Source organism: Dreissena polymorpha, chromosome 16, assembly GCF_020536995.1.
Source record: "Dreissena polymorpha isolate Duluth1 chromosome 16, UMN_Dpol_1.0, whole genome shotgun sequence".
In the NCBI taxonomy this organism is placed as follows: Eukaryota; Metazoa; Mollusca; class Bivalvia; order Myida; family Dreissenidae; genus Dreissena; species Dreissena polymorpha.
The window spans coordinates 25,555,002-25,573,468 of record NC_068370.1 but is presented as its reverse complement, the minus strand read 5'-3'; the positions used below and the strand labels follow the sequence as shown (position 1 = coordinate 25,573,468).

The 18,467-nt window shown below is 36.5% G+C and overlaps 1 protein-coding gene and 1 long non-coding RNA gene across 2 annotated transcripts in view; both read left to right on the top strand.

Annotated features, from left to right (window-relative positions):
- Positions 1–9,184: 9,184 nt before the first annotated feature.
- LOC127862434 (uncharacterized) overlaps positions 9,185–18,467 on the top strand; it is a 112,316-nt gene continuing 103,033 nt past the window's right edge. Inside the window, exon 1 of the long non-coding RNA XR_008040613.1 lies at positions 9,185–9,349. This is a non-coding gene — a long non-coding RNA (uncharacterized LOC127862434). The remainder of the gene's footprint in view (positions 9,350–18,467) is intronic.
- Positions 15,445–18,467, top strand: part of LOC127862419 (uncharacterized) — a 99,610-nt gene continuing 96,587 nt past the window's right edge. The window contains exon 1 of the mRNA XM_052401531.1: positions 15,445–16,344. Coding sequence (XP_052257491.1) covers positions 16,282–16,344 — 63 coding nt within the window. The 5' untranslated portion in view covers positions 15,445–16,281. The remainder of the gene's footprint in view (positions 16,345–18,467) is intronic.

Here is an 18,467-nt window from a genome sequence, read left to right as displayed (position 1 = left end):
TATTGCAAAATTAAGAAAACACGTCAATATCACATTCAATAATTTATGCAATGCTTCATCAAGAAAGCCAGTTTCAATTATTAGTACTTGATGCTAACATTACTTAATGTAATATTACGACACTTTGCAATCGAGAGTTAATATTTAGCTTCCCAAAGAGTGTGCAATTGCAATTATAACAGATAAATTGCGATGTATCTAAGAAATTGTCTACGATTCGTGGAAATTCATGTTATTCTTTGAATATCATTTCATATCAGTCACGTTTCTATCAACCTTTATAAGTGTCATTTCCTTCAATGTTTTATTGTTTTATGCTCGCCACTCGTAGAAAATATTCATTCGCCATAAACAGTTTTAAATGCCATGTTACACCGAAATCAACACACATCCATTATTTACATCATGCACTATGTTAACAAACTTTAACAATGGATGATTCATATCAACTGATTATATGGTGTCCTAGTTAGAGGATAAATCAATCGCCTAGTAATACGTTGCTACCATTTTACGCAGTTTTCTGATGGCGCATATGCGAACTTGGACAAACAACTGCAAAGCTATAAATGTCGCAGATTCAGCAAATATCCAAAAGTTGCAAATACGACATAAACTTTTTCAAGGTATCAAATACGAATGGAACTAGGTGAGTGCTTGATTTATTGACTTTGAGAGGATTCCGGTATAGAGAGAATTCGGTTTAGAGGGTTTCCACTGGATTACAGGACAATGATGAAACTTGGGGAATATAATCTTGTGGAGATCTACAAGATAAACACCATCACTATACTCGAGACCGACGCCGCTGAACCTGAAGAGCACAATCCCCTATCCCCCGGTATTGAACTGGCCTATTAAGACGCTCTTCAGCTCCATATCAATCGTTTGATTACGTTTGAAATGTATGTAAGTGTCCAGGTCATGATCAATAAGGTGGAGAAGACTATCGTACGCGTTAGATGTTTGATAGAAAGGTGGTTTTTAGATGGTCGCTAAGCGACCGTCTAAGGTGGTTAGTCTAAAATTCAGGTCGATACGCCTTAGCTACTAGGAGCCCAATACCCGCTTACTACGCGAGAAAGAGTTGTATAATTTATGCAAGAGGTTTGAGTTCTCCAATTATATTCATTCACAAATGGAAACATGATATTAATATCGTGTTAAATGCAATAGTTTCGAACGGTGCTTTTATAGAAAAGATTAAAAAAAACAATGATCGTATTGTACGTGTCGCGGAGGAGATTGTTTATGAATGAATAAAATAGTCCACTTTCTGCAGCGTCTTCGTGACGTAGTATTTTTGCTCAGTCCATTCATGATATGAGGCTATTAATAGCTGCGCCTGTGGATAAACAAAGGAAAGTCCAAGAGCGATAACATCGCAATAGGTTACGCTCTCACATACACCTCAATGACGTAGTACAGGTCGTAAATTGAGGCTATTAATAGATTCGGGAAAAAGTTAACGCTTATTTATATTCTAAATTTATAAAACGTTTAACATAAGTTCAACAATAACTTCAGCGATACGATAGACAAAAACAAAAAAAATGTTTCATAATCACTAAACCCGAATATAACAAACAATTTATAATTATAATACGAATGACCTGTATTGTAACCTCGTTCATGCTACTACAGCGGGTATTTCTGGAAAACGTTCTTTGGTTCTCAACTGATAGCTGCGAACTTTTGTATTTACGGGTGCTAGCCACGCAATAGTAGAAGGTTAGTAGAAGGTTTAGCTTGTTTATATTCACATTTCTCAATACATAGACAGTTGGACATGAGTTCATCAATTACTACAGGCATACTATAGGCAACCTCGAAAATGCTTTATAATCGCAAAAACCGAAAACAACTTAATATATTATATTAAATATATTTATAACAATAAATATCTTTTAAAAATGTTGTCGGCGTATACGCTGACTTTGAAATAAAGTTTGCAATTTACTTTTCTAAACAAATAAATACAATTAAACAAGGTTAAACTATTGTGTTGTGTTTTTCACTTGTAAGTTGCATATTTACCGCATGAAATGTGTGTTAGCATTGTCAAACCACACATTAGTGTGAGTAGATAAAAAATATACTACGGGAGAGCACTTCATATGTGTCCTCATATGCCTTGTTATGAGTATCTTTCTTCACTATCGAAACATATGGTATGTTGATATTTGATTTAAACGCAGTTTTCTTTCGAAACATTTAAATCACACGTTAATAGCGCCGTCATGCGAAAATGGGTCTTATGCGTTTCGGCAAGCGTTTGTTAAACTCAGCATGTGCTTTTGCGCAGTCAGGCCATAGGCGATGCTGTTCGCTATAAAATCACTCAATATGTTATGTTTTTCCTTACCAGAAGGAGAGGTAGCTGATTGGGCTATTTATATGATAGGCGCATATGGAATAAGACCCATTTTCGCATGACGAGGGTCATTACAAATCTCATTGCGAATTAAAAATGCCACATTTAGGAACAATGCTTTTTGATACAAAATTGAATTCAAAATAGCAAACTTGTTAATAATGGCAGCCTATCCACACCTTAAGGAATGATTTCCAGACGTGCTGACCAAGTACGGCAAACATTGTGGTATGATAATTAAACGATTTTCTCTTATCGGGACACTATACTATTTCGCTTATGATTGTTTTCTCATCTTGGAGGCGAAAGTGAAATTCTGCGAGATGGATTGTAACGCGTAATTGTAACAGGGCCACCATTTGTGTCGTTTGAGCATACAGAGAGTAGTCCGGAATTCCTTACACTGAACAGTGCTAGATCCTTTGAGCACATACGCAGTGATGTAGCAAAAATTCAGAGGTTGTATCTCGAATCAGCTTATTAAATATTCGAAAATATTCATGCGTGTCTGTTGGCGTTATGTAAGTCACTAAGATGAAAACTGAGTAAAACAGCTGTGCCTAAAAGCGCATTAGTGCTCTATACCTATGTTTATGTCAGCGTTGTTGACACCGTGTGAACTGCTCGGGTAACAAGTAAAGCATAAACAGCAATGTTTATATACTTTTATTCCTCCATATACAAGATACGAAGATTATTGTATTTTTTGAATTTGTATGTGGTGTCAAAAATCAAAAGTTTTGTACACCGAACTTTCATTATGAATTTATATTCTTGGTGAGAAAGTTATTTGAAATTAGAAAAAATATTCCTTTAATATGATGGTGACTGCAAATTTTCTTTATATGAAGTTCTCATTACCATTTTCATCATACTTTCTAAGTTTCAGAACTTCCAAAAAGCATGTTTTTTGTCTTAGTTATTTCTATGAAATAATGAGGATAATAAAAAGTGAACACACTTTATACAGTTGAATGGCGTGTGTTCTGGCGTGTAAAACGCATATTGAGAGAAATTGTCAAGATTGCATTTAAATAATTATTGCTCTGGTCTTTTATCACTATACTCATTAAATGACGTCATAGCATGCGTTTTACTTTACAAGTCATTTTAAGTTTCACGTTTTAGATAAAAAGTATTTATCGTAGTGAACAAGTACGGCATACAGTTTGTTTAAAAGACGCGTAACCCACTAAAGGTAGATTATTTACTAACGGCTCGCGCACACATGTCGTGAATCTCACTCTGCTTCTTTCCTCTGTGGCTGTCTTTGTCAGTGTCTGCCTGACTGTCCGAACATACCAGAGCTACCGTAGTTTTTTTTGTCCGGTTTTCTGTACAACTTGACACAAAGAGGTTCATTCCGTAAAAAGCGCTCTTATGGGGTTAACACTATACTTGTGGGGTTAAAGAAACATCAAATGAATAACCCCATAATGAACCTCTCGTGAGAACGTCCGTCCGTCCTCCCTTTTTCTCCTTCCCTCACTCTCTCTCTTCAAATGTTATATGCTCGAAGTAATATTAACTTTTCAAGCAATGTTATTATAAAACATAATACTCTTTAGGGTAGATATCTATATGACTATTGATATTATCGAACAAACATAAGCTTGTTTCATGGCTTTTGTCTGTCATAAATTAATATTTATAAAAACAACTTTCATCTGTTCATTCAATGCACTGAACAGAAACCGGGAACCAGTAAACCAAAATTTAAGCTGGTGTTGGATGCAATGAAATCCAAAAGTTAATAATACGTCACTAGCGTCGAAATTTAGATTATTTTTAGGATTTTCTGTCCCCATAGAGTCCATTCCGTTTTACGTAGGATGCATTTTGTTTGATACACTAAAATCATTTATGTTTGACACACTTGCTCGATGATATCCTAACAATAGAGGTATTTTAAGATGAATTGACAAGAAAATAAAACAGTTTGATAGTATGTTAGTTCTTTGAATGCACGTAAGTTTAAATTCGCACCTTCGTATTATAGGTTTCAAATGCCTACAAACTTACGCTCAACTTGTATATTTCAGACATGGAGGAAGACAACTTCTTTGAGTCAGAAAATTTACCCCATGAGGATGATACTGAAGTTTACTGGATGGGTCTTTTTTGGAAGTTACAATGGAAGAAGAGGTGTTCGCAAAAAGTATGAATGTAGGGTGTGTTGAAGAACGTATAAGTACAAAAGTACCCTTAAACAGCATATGACTGTCCATGACAACAATGGAGCTTGAACCCAGTACTAGTGTGGTTCATGTACATTATTTTTTATGAGGAAACGCAGCTTTTTCAACACAACACAACTGTAACACTATGAAGGCTCATAAGAACGTATGTCTCGGCGTGAAGAAATATCGCTGTTCCATTTGTGATTCGACGTATGGTCGGCCTGCTCTGCTGAGGGGCCATGTTATTGCTGTGCACCAAAAGGTTAAACTGAAATGATCAAAATTCGGAAAATCAATCATGTACAAAAGCAAGTTCAAGCCGTCGGATTTTTTGAATGTTGCCCTGGTATTTAGCTTGAACGTGCTAAATTATTTCGTCGTATGTTTTTGAATTCTCTGTACAATAATAGGACGCGAAATCTGCTAAACATATTTTACCAGCACCCTTTCCATTCGAGCATTTTGTCAATTTAAGTTTTATTTCGGTAACTAATTTATCGAGTAACCCCTTCATATGTTCGAGTCCGATAACCGAATAATCCGGCAGCACTATCAAGTTCCAGCTTCTTGTAACGTATTAAGACAAAATAATAAGATAAGGGTAATTATTTAACAGTGTATAATAAGGAGAGCCGGCTGAAGTCCAAACATCTCGAACATTTATACATGATCAGCTTTCATGCGTAAGAATTTGGCAAGGATACAACCATATTTATTAATGAATATTTATTATTTATTTATATTTAATCATTTTTATTCCGAAAATGTTCAGCATTTTCCTTTCATTAGTAAATCTAGCGCAGGCGTCCCTCAATAATGTCAGAATGTATCAACTTTCATAACGTGTATCATCTATGACAGTCAATGGGGATTGAACAATGGAGGGAGTCCAGTGCAAGTGTTCAGGACATTATGTGTTTGTTTTCTACGTAAGAGTATCATTTACTCCACAATTATTTCAATCAGTAACCAACTAGTAAGTAAGAAAAGTCTCAGTGCAAGGAACAAGCATGCAAAGCGCGTAAATCAGCTGTAATAATGAGCTTTTAAGTTTATAAATGCACTGCACTCCTGTCATATCTTGACATCTTTGTCACTGCACCGGGTCATACCTTTAAAGAAATTTGTAATTAAAGTGCTAAATAGGGGACAAATCCCTGCATCGTCGACTTCAAATAGCCATAATTCAATAAATCCTGAATAATAATCACCAGGATTTTTCTAACATACATGATAATACCTCCTTTGCATATACCAAAAGATATTTAAATTCAAAAATGCCTTTTGAAAAGTATAGAACCCTACCGAAATTCAGCAAAATTTATCAGAAACTTTTCCAAGCACGTCCAATTTTTCACATCATATCGGCTTTCCGGGAATGATTACAATGTTAACGAAATTTGCAAAAGATAACTGGCAGATTTAGAGGTCAAATATTCGAGCGTTTTTTATTGTATTATACCTATTTTGCACATACATAACGCGAGTTTAACTTAAAGGTTAAATGTGAAAGATGCGGTTTATAGTCTGCTTCGATAACGTATGCATTTTAGCCGACTTCGACATTAACCCCCCGATCACTGGAATTTAATTCGTCCGTTCACATATTGCGCCGAAGGCAGCCACGGAAAATTGACTCATTTCCCTCACAGGTACCCATTTATACATAGAAGCAAGCCTGGGATTAATTTTTTGCTGAGAAAAATCCAGTGCCCGAGCGGGATTCGAACCAGGCACCTTACGATCCATAGACCAGCATCTTATTACTAGACCAATGTCCCCACGATATAATAGTAACTCACTATTTGAATGTGTTGCGGCGTTTCATTTCAACATCTTATGCCCCTCTTTCATTTTCAAAATCGTGTTTTGCATGAGGAATTTAACAAAGAGGCAATGAGATGATGCTAACAATGGATGCTTGAAATCTGCAAACTGACATGCATTTGGAACGGAGCAAAATCAGATCCACACAAGGTGCTTATACTATTTACATACATTTTAAGAATGGTATGGCAATACATATGATTTGTATGCGAACATACTTTTAAGATGTACATTGAGTGGGTTTGTTCGCTATCGTTTTATTATGCTACCCCAAAATTTATTTTGGGGGGAGCATATAGTCGCCGCTTCGTCTGTCCGTCCGTCCGTGTGTCCGTCCGTGCACAATTTTTGTCCGGGCTATTTCTCAGCAACTAATTACCGGACTTCAATGAAACTTTATGGGAAGCTTCACTACCAAGAGGAGACGTGCATATTATCAGCGGGTTCTGGTCGGATGATTTTTCACAGAGTTATGGCCCTTTGAAATTTTCCATTAACTGTACATATAGTGCAATTCTTGTCCGGGCTATTTCTCAGCAACTTATGACCGGAATTCAATGAAACTTTATGGTAAGCTTCACTACCAAGAGGAGATGTGCATATTATCAGCGGGTTCTGGTCGGATGATTTTTTTACAGAGTTATGGCCCTTTAAAATTTTCTAAAAAAAAATTCTTGTCCCCCCAACTACTGTGCCCTCAAGACGTTTCCTTTAATCTGAATATATAGTGCAATATTGTGACAAAAAACCTTTAAGGAGCATCACCCGTCTCTGACGGTTTCTTGTTTCTTTTGTTTTATTATTATATATACTTTCTTCTTTCAAATCCAGCTCGATTATTTAGAAAATTGAATTTTGGTATTTTATACACATGTCCATTTCAGAGTGAAATTTAAACTTCAAAAACAGAAGAGAAACATTATTAACAAATGCGGTCCTTATTTTGTAGCAAGGCACCAGGCCAAACAGTGAGACACAAAACAAATGCATGAGACAAGACACTCACGTATACTAATAACGTACACAGATTAACAAAACGTGGATGAACGCTTTTGGACAGCCCATGCAAAAGCACTGTTTTTTTTTTATCCGGTTTAAGGTGCTCCAAACAGAACACTCGACTCAGAAATATTTTGATGAAACAAAAACCGAGATTCATAACATGAAATGCATTTAAACCTGATATCGTCTATTTAAAACAAGACGATAAGTAATTTTGATGCGAAATGTTTACGTATTTAACCCTTTTCCACTCTCAAGCAAAGTGAAAATGGCTGTGTCACTCGCAGTCTGTTCAGTATCCAAGTTCACAAAACGATTTTGCAATCGAAAATCGATTTAAGTGACATCGATTTTCATTTTTGCCCATCAACTACAATGGAAATCCATTTTCAATGACAAGCAAAATCGATTTTCGAATGCTAAAACTGTTTTGTGAACACGGGGCCAGTTTTATGCTATTTGCTGCTCATTAGTATCTAAGTGTCAGAGATGAAGTCTTAAAAAATTGAATCTAGTAAGAAAGGCCTTTAATTAAATTTAACTTTCTAAGGAACAAATGTGTGAAAATATTTTAGTGGTAAAGATGTAAACGAAGACGATACGTGATCAAGATGTGAATCGTCTTTTTCAATGTACATTTATTTAGTTAAGCCTATTTCGTTATTTATCCTGATGTAATATATCACTTGTACTTGTCCTTTGAATTAGTACTGTGACATTTTAAGTTGCTTGCCAGCTGTGACTAGGCATTGCGGAAAGCAGATTCCTTATTGTTCCGAATTACATGAGAAAATCGTTCACATCATGCTACTTATCAGCAGAAATGATATTAGACTGCATTGGATGACGTCATTTAATCTGCATTGGCTGCTATTCCGCACGTTTATACTGATATAAACAGCGTTTGACGTAATTCTTGAAATTGTGATTGATTGATCTCTGCTACGAACTGTTGATCTTAATATATTACCCAAAAATATATTATGAATAGGAATTGATTTTTTTCAGTTCGCATTCATTTTTAGTGTATGTAAAAACGCGAACTTCTAGTACTATCTAAATGCATTGTAACTTTTCACTTCAACATCTTATGATTATTTGTGAGAAATATTATGAATACCAGTGATTGTGAAATAAAAAAACAGTTTACATTCTCATCGACAGTTATCGATCTATGTTATTATTCTTGTTGCAATCCGCGTGGTCCTGACAATTTATTGCAGTCAGTTTCTACATGTAAATGTATCCTGACATGAAGTATATATTATGGCCTACTAAGCGAAAGGACGCATGCTTTTTCCTTGTATCCGAATCTTGTGCCTTTACATATCGGCATTCAGCCGAGGTCATCGATGCCACAAATTAATACGTTGGCATAGTGGGGATATTCATTCTTATTTTTATTTGTTCGCTTGCGAACAACTTAGGATAATACCACATTTTGCAAGCGTGATATGCAAATGTCCGAAAATCTGATAACTGCCGCATCCGCGTCGAGAAAGAGTTTGCCATTAATGTCAGAGGCTTCAATTCGTTCACTGTATTCATTCACACATTAACATATAATGTGAATATCGTATAAAATGCAATAACTTTTAACGGAGCGTATATAGAAAACACTAATAAACCTTTTTTTGAATCATACGTGTCGCGGAAATGTTTATGAATGATTAAAATAGTCCACTATTTGCCGCGTCTTAATCACGTGGTGTTTTTCGCAGCACATGTCATTCGAAATCTGATGCTACAAATAGATAAGAGAAAATAAAAGTACTGCTGATTTACGACGGATATGGAGAGCCCAAAGCGCTATCACATGCATGTTGCGCAACCTCGATGATAGTGCTTGATAGTACAGCGGGGTTAAATCTGATATGTCTGGGAAACATTCTTTTGCTCTCAACTGGTAGCGGCGATTTCTCCTGTATTATCAATTGCAAAGGAGATAACAACGAAATAGTAAAGGGTAAGTTTTTATTCACAGTTCTCGATTTATAAAACGTTGAACATGAATAACTACATGTAAACAGACAACGACAAAAATGCTTCATTATCGCTAAAACGGAATATAAAAAACTACTTACTACTTAATATAACAAGACACATCTTTAAAAGATATTCGGCGTAAATGTTGACTTTGAAATAAAGTTTGAAAATGTACATTTTTAATTTGTTTATGGTGTCAAAAAAGTTGTGTAAAGGGATTTACATCATGGAATTATATTCTTAGTGTGAAAGGTATTCCATTTTCCAACAATGTTCATTTAATATGATGGTGAATGCAAATGAAAATTATTTTATATTAACTAGTTCTTATTATACTATTTTCATCATGCATGTATTTCGATGATTTAAGAACGTCTGAAAAAAGACATGCTGTTGTTATTTCGTCTAAGTTCTCTCTATATAATAAATAGGATGATAGACAGTGCACACACATATCGACCTATGCGCTAAGCCAAACTCTTTAAACATTGGAATGGGTTGTGGTTGTGTTTACTTCAGACATGCAATAAAAGAAGCTATAATCTAATTTTGAAAAATGAGTTGCGTTTAAGATCATGCAATAGCTTACAACTTCAGTACCTTCAGCGTTTTGATTTAAAACTTGCACTTATCTTTGTTCTTTCTAAGTAGAGGGCAGTAGAAAGAAAAAAAGAGGAGTGAAAAACTAAATAAAAGAGGTGTGCAATGAAAAAGAGCGGTCGAGTATATAAAGGAGGAGTGCATTAAAAAAGGAGGAGTCCGTTAAAACAAAAGAATTTGCTAACTCGCTCCCGAGAGTTGGTCAGTCAATCAAATTGGTTGTTACATAAATTTAACTTTTACCTTTGATCATCATGGCTGACAGAAACGAAATGATAAGGAAGGACTTTCATATCGTCACGTTGTACATTGCACAAAAATTTGATTGGCAGATTAACTCGTTCCATCGAGATAGCTAAAGTTCTCTCCTATTTTGTTTAATGCGCCCGTCCTTTATTTATTGCACCGCTCTTTTTCCATTGCACTCCTCTTATATATAGTTTTGCACTCCTCTTTTTTATCTCGTTCCCTCGACTGAGTTAGTCGTTCCCAAGACCTAGCTAACTCATTCCCACGAATTAATAAGTCGGTCCCCCTCGAGTGAGTATGTCGTGAGAGCGAGAAAGAAAAAAAAGGAGTTCATTTAAGTGTATATCACCTCTATCCCACCGTAAATTGCACCATGTGAAATAATGAAGCAGTTTTTGGTGTAATCTTTTTATGATTTAAACGCTGTTGGCATTAACAACTGAATTGTAATATCCGTTATGGTGTTTTCAACAACGCAAATCAGGAAACGGATGGTATTGCTAATAGTTCTTGATGTTGGCAGATATCAGTTCATGTTTACTTTTAGTGAGTCGGTTGCCTACTTGTATCGCTGTTTCCAAGACCTGTTTTGAATGAGATGTTGGACATATTTACACTAGCCTTGTGCTCACACGAGGCACTAAATACTGCAAACAGCGCTTTTCCTGGAACGAAGCAATGTATATATCTCAGAAAACAGCCACATTGTTAAACCCTTCATTTCGAAAATGCAAACAAAAAAATAACACACGTTTGAGGCAAACTGCAACAAACACATCAACTCAGCTTATCAGTTTCGATAGTAGACCACAAAGGTCAGTGTTACGCATAAATAAATGTCATTTTAAAAATTAATAATGAAACTATGAATGCCATTCATGACAACGGCTCGACATATTTCCGTCAAGTATCAAGTAATAACAAATGTGTCGTGAACTGACTTTATTTAAGCTTCAGTTTTGCTCAGATCTAAATATACATAATGGCTATGTAAAGATGTTCAACACTGTCGACCAGTAATAACTAACAAAAATAATAACAACTGCTTACGATCATTTAATTCTTCCAGTCTGTATTATATTTATATCGCATCAAAATATGTTTTAATAATAAATAATATACACATTATACGGTGTCATTTAGGTGTTAACATATATAAGGTAAATCGTTATGGCGGAATTGTAAGATTAAACATTCATAGCCACGTGTAACTTTATCATTACCAATACTACTAACAGCAACACACCCACCGACAAAAGTAAATTTAACAATAAAAACACAAACAACTACACTCTATATAGTCCTTTGTATTTTGTTTAAAGTTCCATTTGCAAATATGTGTAGCATCCGTTTAAGTGCATAGCTAAAACTGTGGGTCTTGTCAAACACAGTTTGTAAAAGCTTTGCTGAGTAATTTCTGGTCAATGTTGGCATGGCTGGGTTTTGTACTTGGTCTGGTTGTCGGCGGTTGTCCCAATGCTGAAACAATGCGTAAGGACCGATAACCACTTCAAGCCACGTGTACGGTTAGAAAAAGGTTCGCGTTTTTAAACACGGGCAAAAACGGGTAGCCGTGGCTTTATCGCGTCTGGTCCTCACGGTTGCCGAACTTCTACAGTCCAAATTCGTTCGCTGTTCTCAATTTAATAATTCCCAGAAAGAAGGGTTCCCCTGCAAATAAGAAGCCAACTAAGTATACGAAGATCGAGGCATAGTCCCCAGCTGAGGATGGGGCTCTTCAAGCCTCACAGGCCCAGGTATTGGTTCATTTCCAGGCCGATGTCCATGCTCCTGCTGCTGATGCTGCCAGTCCAGGCCCTGGCCCTCAGGCTGATATTGATCATGTTGCTGCTGGAGAAGCGGAGGCTGCTGTTGATGGTCAGTACATGTTATTAAAATCAATTCACTGTCTTTTCATCAGCAAATTTTGTTACTTTCAAATTTACATTTAGAATTTCTATTTAGAAATGAAAAATAAAATCAAGTAACTTAATTAATTGTCACTTAAAGTGAAATTATGGACTTATTTCACTGTTGAATTGAGCTGAAAAGAATGAACAGGTCCAAAGAGTTAGTTAAAATGTGGTAAATTGCCAATTATTTGCAACTCCATATACTGTTGGAGGCGTCTGATTCCACTTTAATGAACATATTTTCATGTTCAGTTACTTCTCCTGTCGCCATCCCGAACGTAATTTTAACTATCTATCTGGTCCGCGATAGTATATAGTTAAAATATCCTTTGCTTAATGGTCATGTTCCTTTTAGTGTTGGGCTTCATAATTTTAGTCCGTAGTCTGATCGCATCGTTACTTAGTAGCAACTAGGGTTCAACCTGTGTGTAACCTTTCAGCGGATCCGGCTCTGGGAAGCCCGCCTGTCATTGGTCTGTACACCCTCATTGAACTTACTTCCATCGCAGATTTTGGCATCCGAGGATGACCCCTTGCCGCTTACGTCTATCCACACGAACCTGTTGTCAGAAGACATGGCTGCTAGGATGATAATACTGAAGAAGCCCTTGTAGTTGAAGTAGTCGGGTCCAGTGTTGGCATCTGTGTGACCAATCATCAGCTAAATGGTGATTTGGCCTCAGTGTGAGGCGGCGAGAGCATCTCATCGCCGTTCTGAATTTTTCCCGCGTCCTGCCAAGTTTGAACATCGACTAAATCTCGTCTTAAATCGACATCAACGCCAACAACGTCTTCTGCTTCACGGGAGATCATTTTTTGACGAGTTGCGACCGTGATTCAGCCGTAAATCGATGTGTATACGTGGATGCGGGGAACATTCGAAGCGGCTTTGAACGCGGTAAAAAGTTTTGAACTACTCAGAAGATCCAAGAGCCTTTCAGAACGTTATGAGGATGCCCCCTGTAATGTGCGATGACATTTTGCAGAGACTGACACCAACCCTTACCAAGGAGACTTCCAACTGGAGAGCACCCCTTTCACCATGACACACGATTGCTATCACCCTGTGGCACATTGCCTCTGGCTCCAAGTACCGTGATATGCCTGGATGGTCCCCCACAGCAACATAAGTCTGGTTGTGCTTGAATTCTCCTCAATAGCAGCGTCAAGGCTCCATGCCTTCTTGTAGGCATTGAAGGCAGCCTCCGCCTTACCCTTGCCATGTCACCGTCCACGGCCCTTGCCTACGAGTTCTAGTTCTTCCTTCTCGACGACTTTGGGAGGAGTAGTTGTAGGCATCAAGTTTTCCACAATGCTTGATTCTCCCTCCTCAGGCCGAGTCGTGATTGGACAGTGATATGGCAGTGGAGTGCCCGTTTTAAGATCATGCTAAACACGTGATCATCAGTGCTCCAGATGCGATAAGGCGCTGCTAACCTAGGTAACTCTCCTTTTTTTCCCCGCGTTTAAACACGCGCGAACCTTTCTCTAACCTTACACGCGGCTTGAAGTGGTTAGCCGTGCTTAGGCCTTTTTTTCAGCAGTGGAACAGCTGCCGTCGACCAGACCAATTACACAGCTCGTCCAAAGCACATCCAATCAAATATTGACCAGAAATTACAACTTATGACCACGTCTTCTAGATTTTTAAAACTTTGTGTGCGTGATTAAGCCGTAATACGTGACCAGGCCTTTTTTGACAGCCGGTTAAAACTCCGGACAGTGTTTACACTCACGGGCTAGTTTGCGCTTGCTGTATCGCAATTAATATGTTTATGCTACAGTTTTCAAAATTATTGAGATTTGCAACGCTTTGCTCGAAAGAAAAAACATATTGATTTAATGTAAGACGTGTTATCAATTTAAGATACTCGTATTATGAAAGTATTGAAGTTAACTAAGAATCACGTTATGTTTTAAGACTTCAGCGGGGAATAACAGTCGTAAGAAACGTTTAAGACGCAGTGAACTTTCATACGTGTCTAGTTCTGTCTAGATCTTTCTTAAAGAGAAAATGACATACATTTTTGTTAAATGCATTCATCTTAGTATGCTATTTCAGAAAATGTATGTTAATTGGGGTCCGTACGTGCAAAAGTTGACTCTTGTTGAGACTAAAGTTGAAGATTTTACATAAATCATTTCGCTTAAAGATATTTGAATATTCAAGCTGAAATTTAGAAGACAGACCAAAGACGCAATGAACTTTGAAAGTACACTTCACACGGCAAATGCTACCAGATCTGCGGAAACACATGTCCGTCTCGAGAATGCTGTGGTATTATTTGTGGCACGTGAACCATCATACTCTTAATACAGGCGCTACAGGCACCCCAGATAAGAGAAAACAACTGATGTTATTTTACATGTTCGTCTAACCAGAGGTTGCTGGTTAGTTCACTGTAGTATTTGTTTTATGGCATTTAAAATAAAATGCCGAATTACAACACGACATAGTGTTCTGTTATTGTTTCTTTCCCTAACATAGTGAATTTGTTGGTAGAGACCTAAAGAAAATAAGGAACATAAAATCTGATATTTAAAGAACGCTTTCAAAATCATTACTAGGATGATAATAGGCCTTTTACTCGGAGACCTATTCACTTGTCGATATTTGGCGTACATTTCATTGTATATTTTATATATAAAACGTGTTGTACACAACATGTTTTTGTTGATATGTGCAAGCAACAGTTAAACTTAAAAAAAACATCAACGACACACACAAATATTTGTCTTAATTATGCGTTTAACTTTGCTGACAATCAATGTAGCTAAGGTGGCCGTCGACATTAGGCATTGTATTGCTGTTTTGAAACCCATCTGATTTGTGTCTCCTGAATTTTAATGGTATGACTAGGCGGTATTCTCCTGACAGTTTTAATCATACGCTCAATAACTTGTTAGAACTCAGGATATTTAAACATTAACTAAACATTCATTTGATTGCACAGTTGTACCAGTGTAAAATAGGTAAAGATATTGAAATACAACGTTCTTCTTATTTATCCATGTTTTGCGATGAACAATTGTTGCCACATTAACAATTATAAATACATGTACAGTAAATTTATATTCCAATATAAAACCTATGTGATAAAATACATATGAGTGAAATTTATGTTTTGTAAGTATTAAGAAACTGAAATTTAACTTACATCGTTCTTTTATTTTAGATAGTTTATATTATTTATTTAGGACATGGGGATGTCAAACGCTGAACAACAAAGGAAGTACCGCCTCCTTAGGGATTTAAATTACGATCTCATGCAAGAATACTTGCATAAATGCAAAGACAAGTATAAAGACTATAAACCGGTGTGAAAGAAGAAAAATGTTAAGGATATGACAGATAGAGAGAGACGGAGTGCTCGAAACAAATGGAGAATTAAGAAGAGAATTGCTCGGCAAAAGCAGAAACATAGCCAATAAATTTTAATAACACCACCATCATCCCCAGAAAGTGTGGAAAGAAGCCCCTCTAGAAGACAAAAAACAAAGTATGAAAATGAAAAGAAAAGAGCTTGCAGAATGTTTTCAGGATAATAGACTCTAAGATGAAGAAATAAAAAACCTAACTAAGAAAGTTGCTTTTTATAAAAAGCGCTGGCAAAGAAAAAAAGAGACCAAAGAATCTCCGAGGACAAAAACTAGGCACCTTTTTACGAACATTTTTAAAAAAGACAATGCAGAGGTCTCTGTGTACGTATAACGTATTGGTACAACAACTTAAACAGAAGTACACAGAAGGTACGAAAAAATATAAAATCAACATTGCCAGAAACATTTCAGGGTCCATATTAAAAAGTATAGGATTAAAACACAAACATTCCATATGCTCGGAATAGGTGTTTCAAGAAGGAAACATACAGAAAAAGTATATCCAAAAGAATATGTGACAAAGTTAAGAAGTTTTATCTCCGAGAAGACAACTCGAGAGTTATCACTGGCTTAAAGAAAACGTCACAAAAGGCAAGAAGAAAAAGCAGAGACATGTTCTATGTGACAATTTGATTAACCTCCATCACACATTTATGTCAGAAGGTAAAACAAAGTTGAGTTAAAGCCTTTTTTGTAGACTTAGGCCGTTTTGGGTGTTTTTTTGTTCGATACCGATAAGGATACATGCTTGTGTAAGACATGTTACAGCATGGATCATATGATTACAGCTCTATATAAGGCGGATGTAATTTCCCTAAATACAATTGAGAAGGTTTTTAAAGGATTGGTGTGTGACGTAAAGAAGCATGATTGCATGTATGGTCTGTGTAGTATGTGTAAACACAAAGCACACACAATCAATGAAAAAGTATCAAATCTGATAATTGAATGGTTTGAATGGAAAACCAAGTCTGAGGAGAGGATCATGAAAGATTGCAAAGAGAAAGAAATCACATTTACAGTGAAAGAGACAATGGCTGGCACAGCTGAAGAATTGTTTCAGAAATTCAGTAAAGCATTAGAAACGTATATGAAACACGAGTTTCACAAGTTTGCGCAATATAAATATTTCAAAAGCAGAAGAGACAATATAGAAGAGAAGGAATGTATAGTGCATATAGAATTCAGTGAAAATTATGTGTGCGCAATGTCAGAAGAAATTAAAAGTATGCACTTTGGTGCGTCAAAGAAGCAATTAACACTCCACACAGGTATAATGTATGTAGGAAACAATAATGGGGAAACATTTTGCACTGTGTCTGAATCCCTAGAACACGGCCCAAGTGCAGTCTGGGCACACTTGAAGAAAGTACTAAATGATACAAGAAAGAACCATCCAAATATAGTCAACATTGAGTTCTTTAGTGACGTTCCAACTACACAATATAGACAAAAGGGTAACTACTTTTTGCTTTCAGTTGAACCGCAGGAGATGGGGTTAAAATCTGCAAAGTGGTCATTTTTTGAATCGGGACACGGTAAAGGTATACCTGATGCAGTAGAGGGGTCAATCAAACGCGAAGCAGATAAAAAAGTTATGTACTGTGAAGATATCACTTCTGTACAGGCATTTGTAGACAAAATGAAAACTAGAAAAACTAAATTTATACTTGTTACTGAAGAAGAAATCAAAGTAGAAAAACTTAGACTTCAACAAAACACATTAAAACCCATACACGGCACCCTTAAAATTCATCAGGTTATAGTGCGTTCCCCTGGAACAGTTTCCTACAGAAACTTAAGCTGCACATGCACCAGTACTTGTAATCAATGCAGTGAAACCTTAAGCAAGTAGACTTAGTAAATCAGCAACAAAAGAGAACAATACTCAGGAAAAGGAAACTTATAACTGAAGAAAAGGTAGAAGTTGCAAAGAAAATCAAGTTACATTATGAAGCAAACTCAGAAATGGATAAAGGGAACACTCCAAAACAATCCACACGTGAAGTTCGCTGTTCTCGAGATTCCGATGAAACAAACATCAAACATAAGCAAGAGTGTTCTGAGTATAAAGAGAGCAAAGACTCTCAAATCAAAAAGATAATAAAAGACATGAAATATTCAGTAAGCTCTTGAACGAGCTAAATGTATGCAAAACTTATATGACATTGAAAAGAAGTGCCAGACAATCGATCTAAGTGAGTACGCATTGACATGTCAAGATATAAGCTTCTCATCACCACCAGTTTTGGAGGCAGATTTTAATGTGATAGATAACATGCCTGATGATATCCCATCTGTGGCTGATATATGTCCATGCATCGTCAAAGAAGACGGTAACTGCCTACCTTCTTGTGGAAGCGTTTTCGCTTTTGGACAATCTGAAACTGTCGCAGAAATAAGAGTACGCATCATGATTGAACTTGTTAATAACGAAAACAATTACTTAGACGATGATTTTCTAACAAAGGAGTTGACGCCTCTATTAAAATCTCCATCATAAAACAAACTGTCACTTCAATACGCCGAGTATTCAGAAACGTACATCCCTGGGACGAAGTTGAATAAGAAAACTGTTCAAAGTTTGTACAGAAAGGAGGAAAGTCATAAGAGAAGACAAACTTTCATGGGAATTTGGCAGTTACATGGATGTCAACAGTTCTTGATACCAATTTACTCTGTTTATCCAAAGCTTGGAAACGGGTCCGTAAGAAAAGACTTAAACAGGCTTCTACTTCCAGCATCAGAAAGCGACAAAGATCATTATCATATTATGGTCATCAAATAGGGATGATATGACTAGCGAACATTGGGTGCCTAATCATTTTGTGCCATTATTCCAAATTGAATGATGATGAGAGCACTGGTGATTACATCACAGAAGAAGAGAAATCATTGCCAAAAGGTGACGTAGAAACAATTTTGAAAAGATATAAATGATATTACCATTTATGT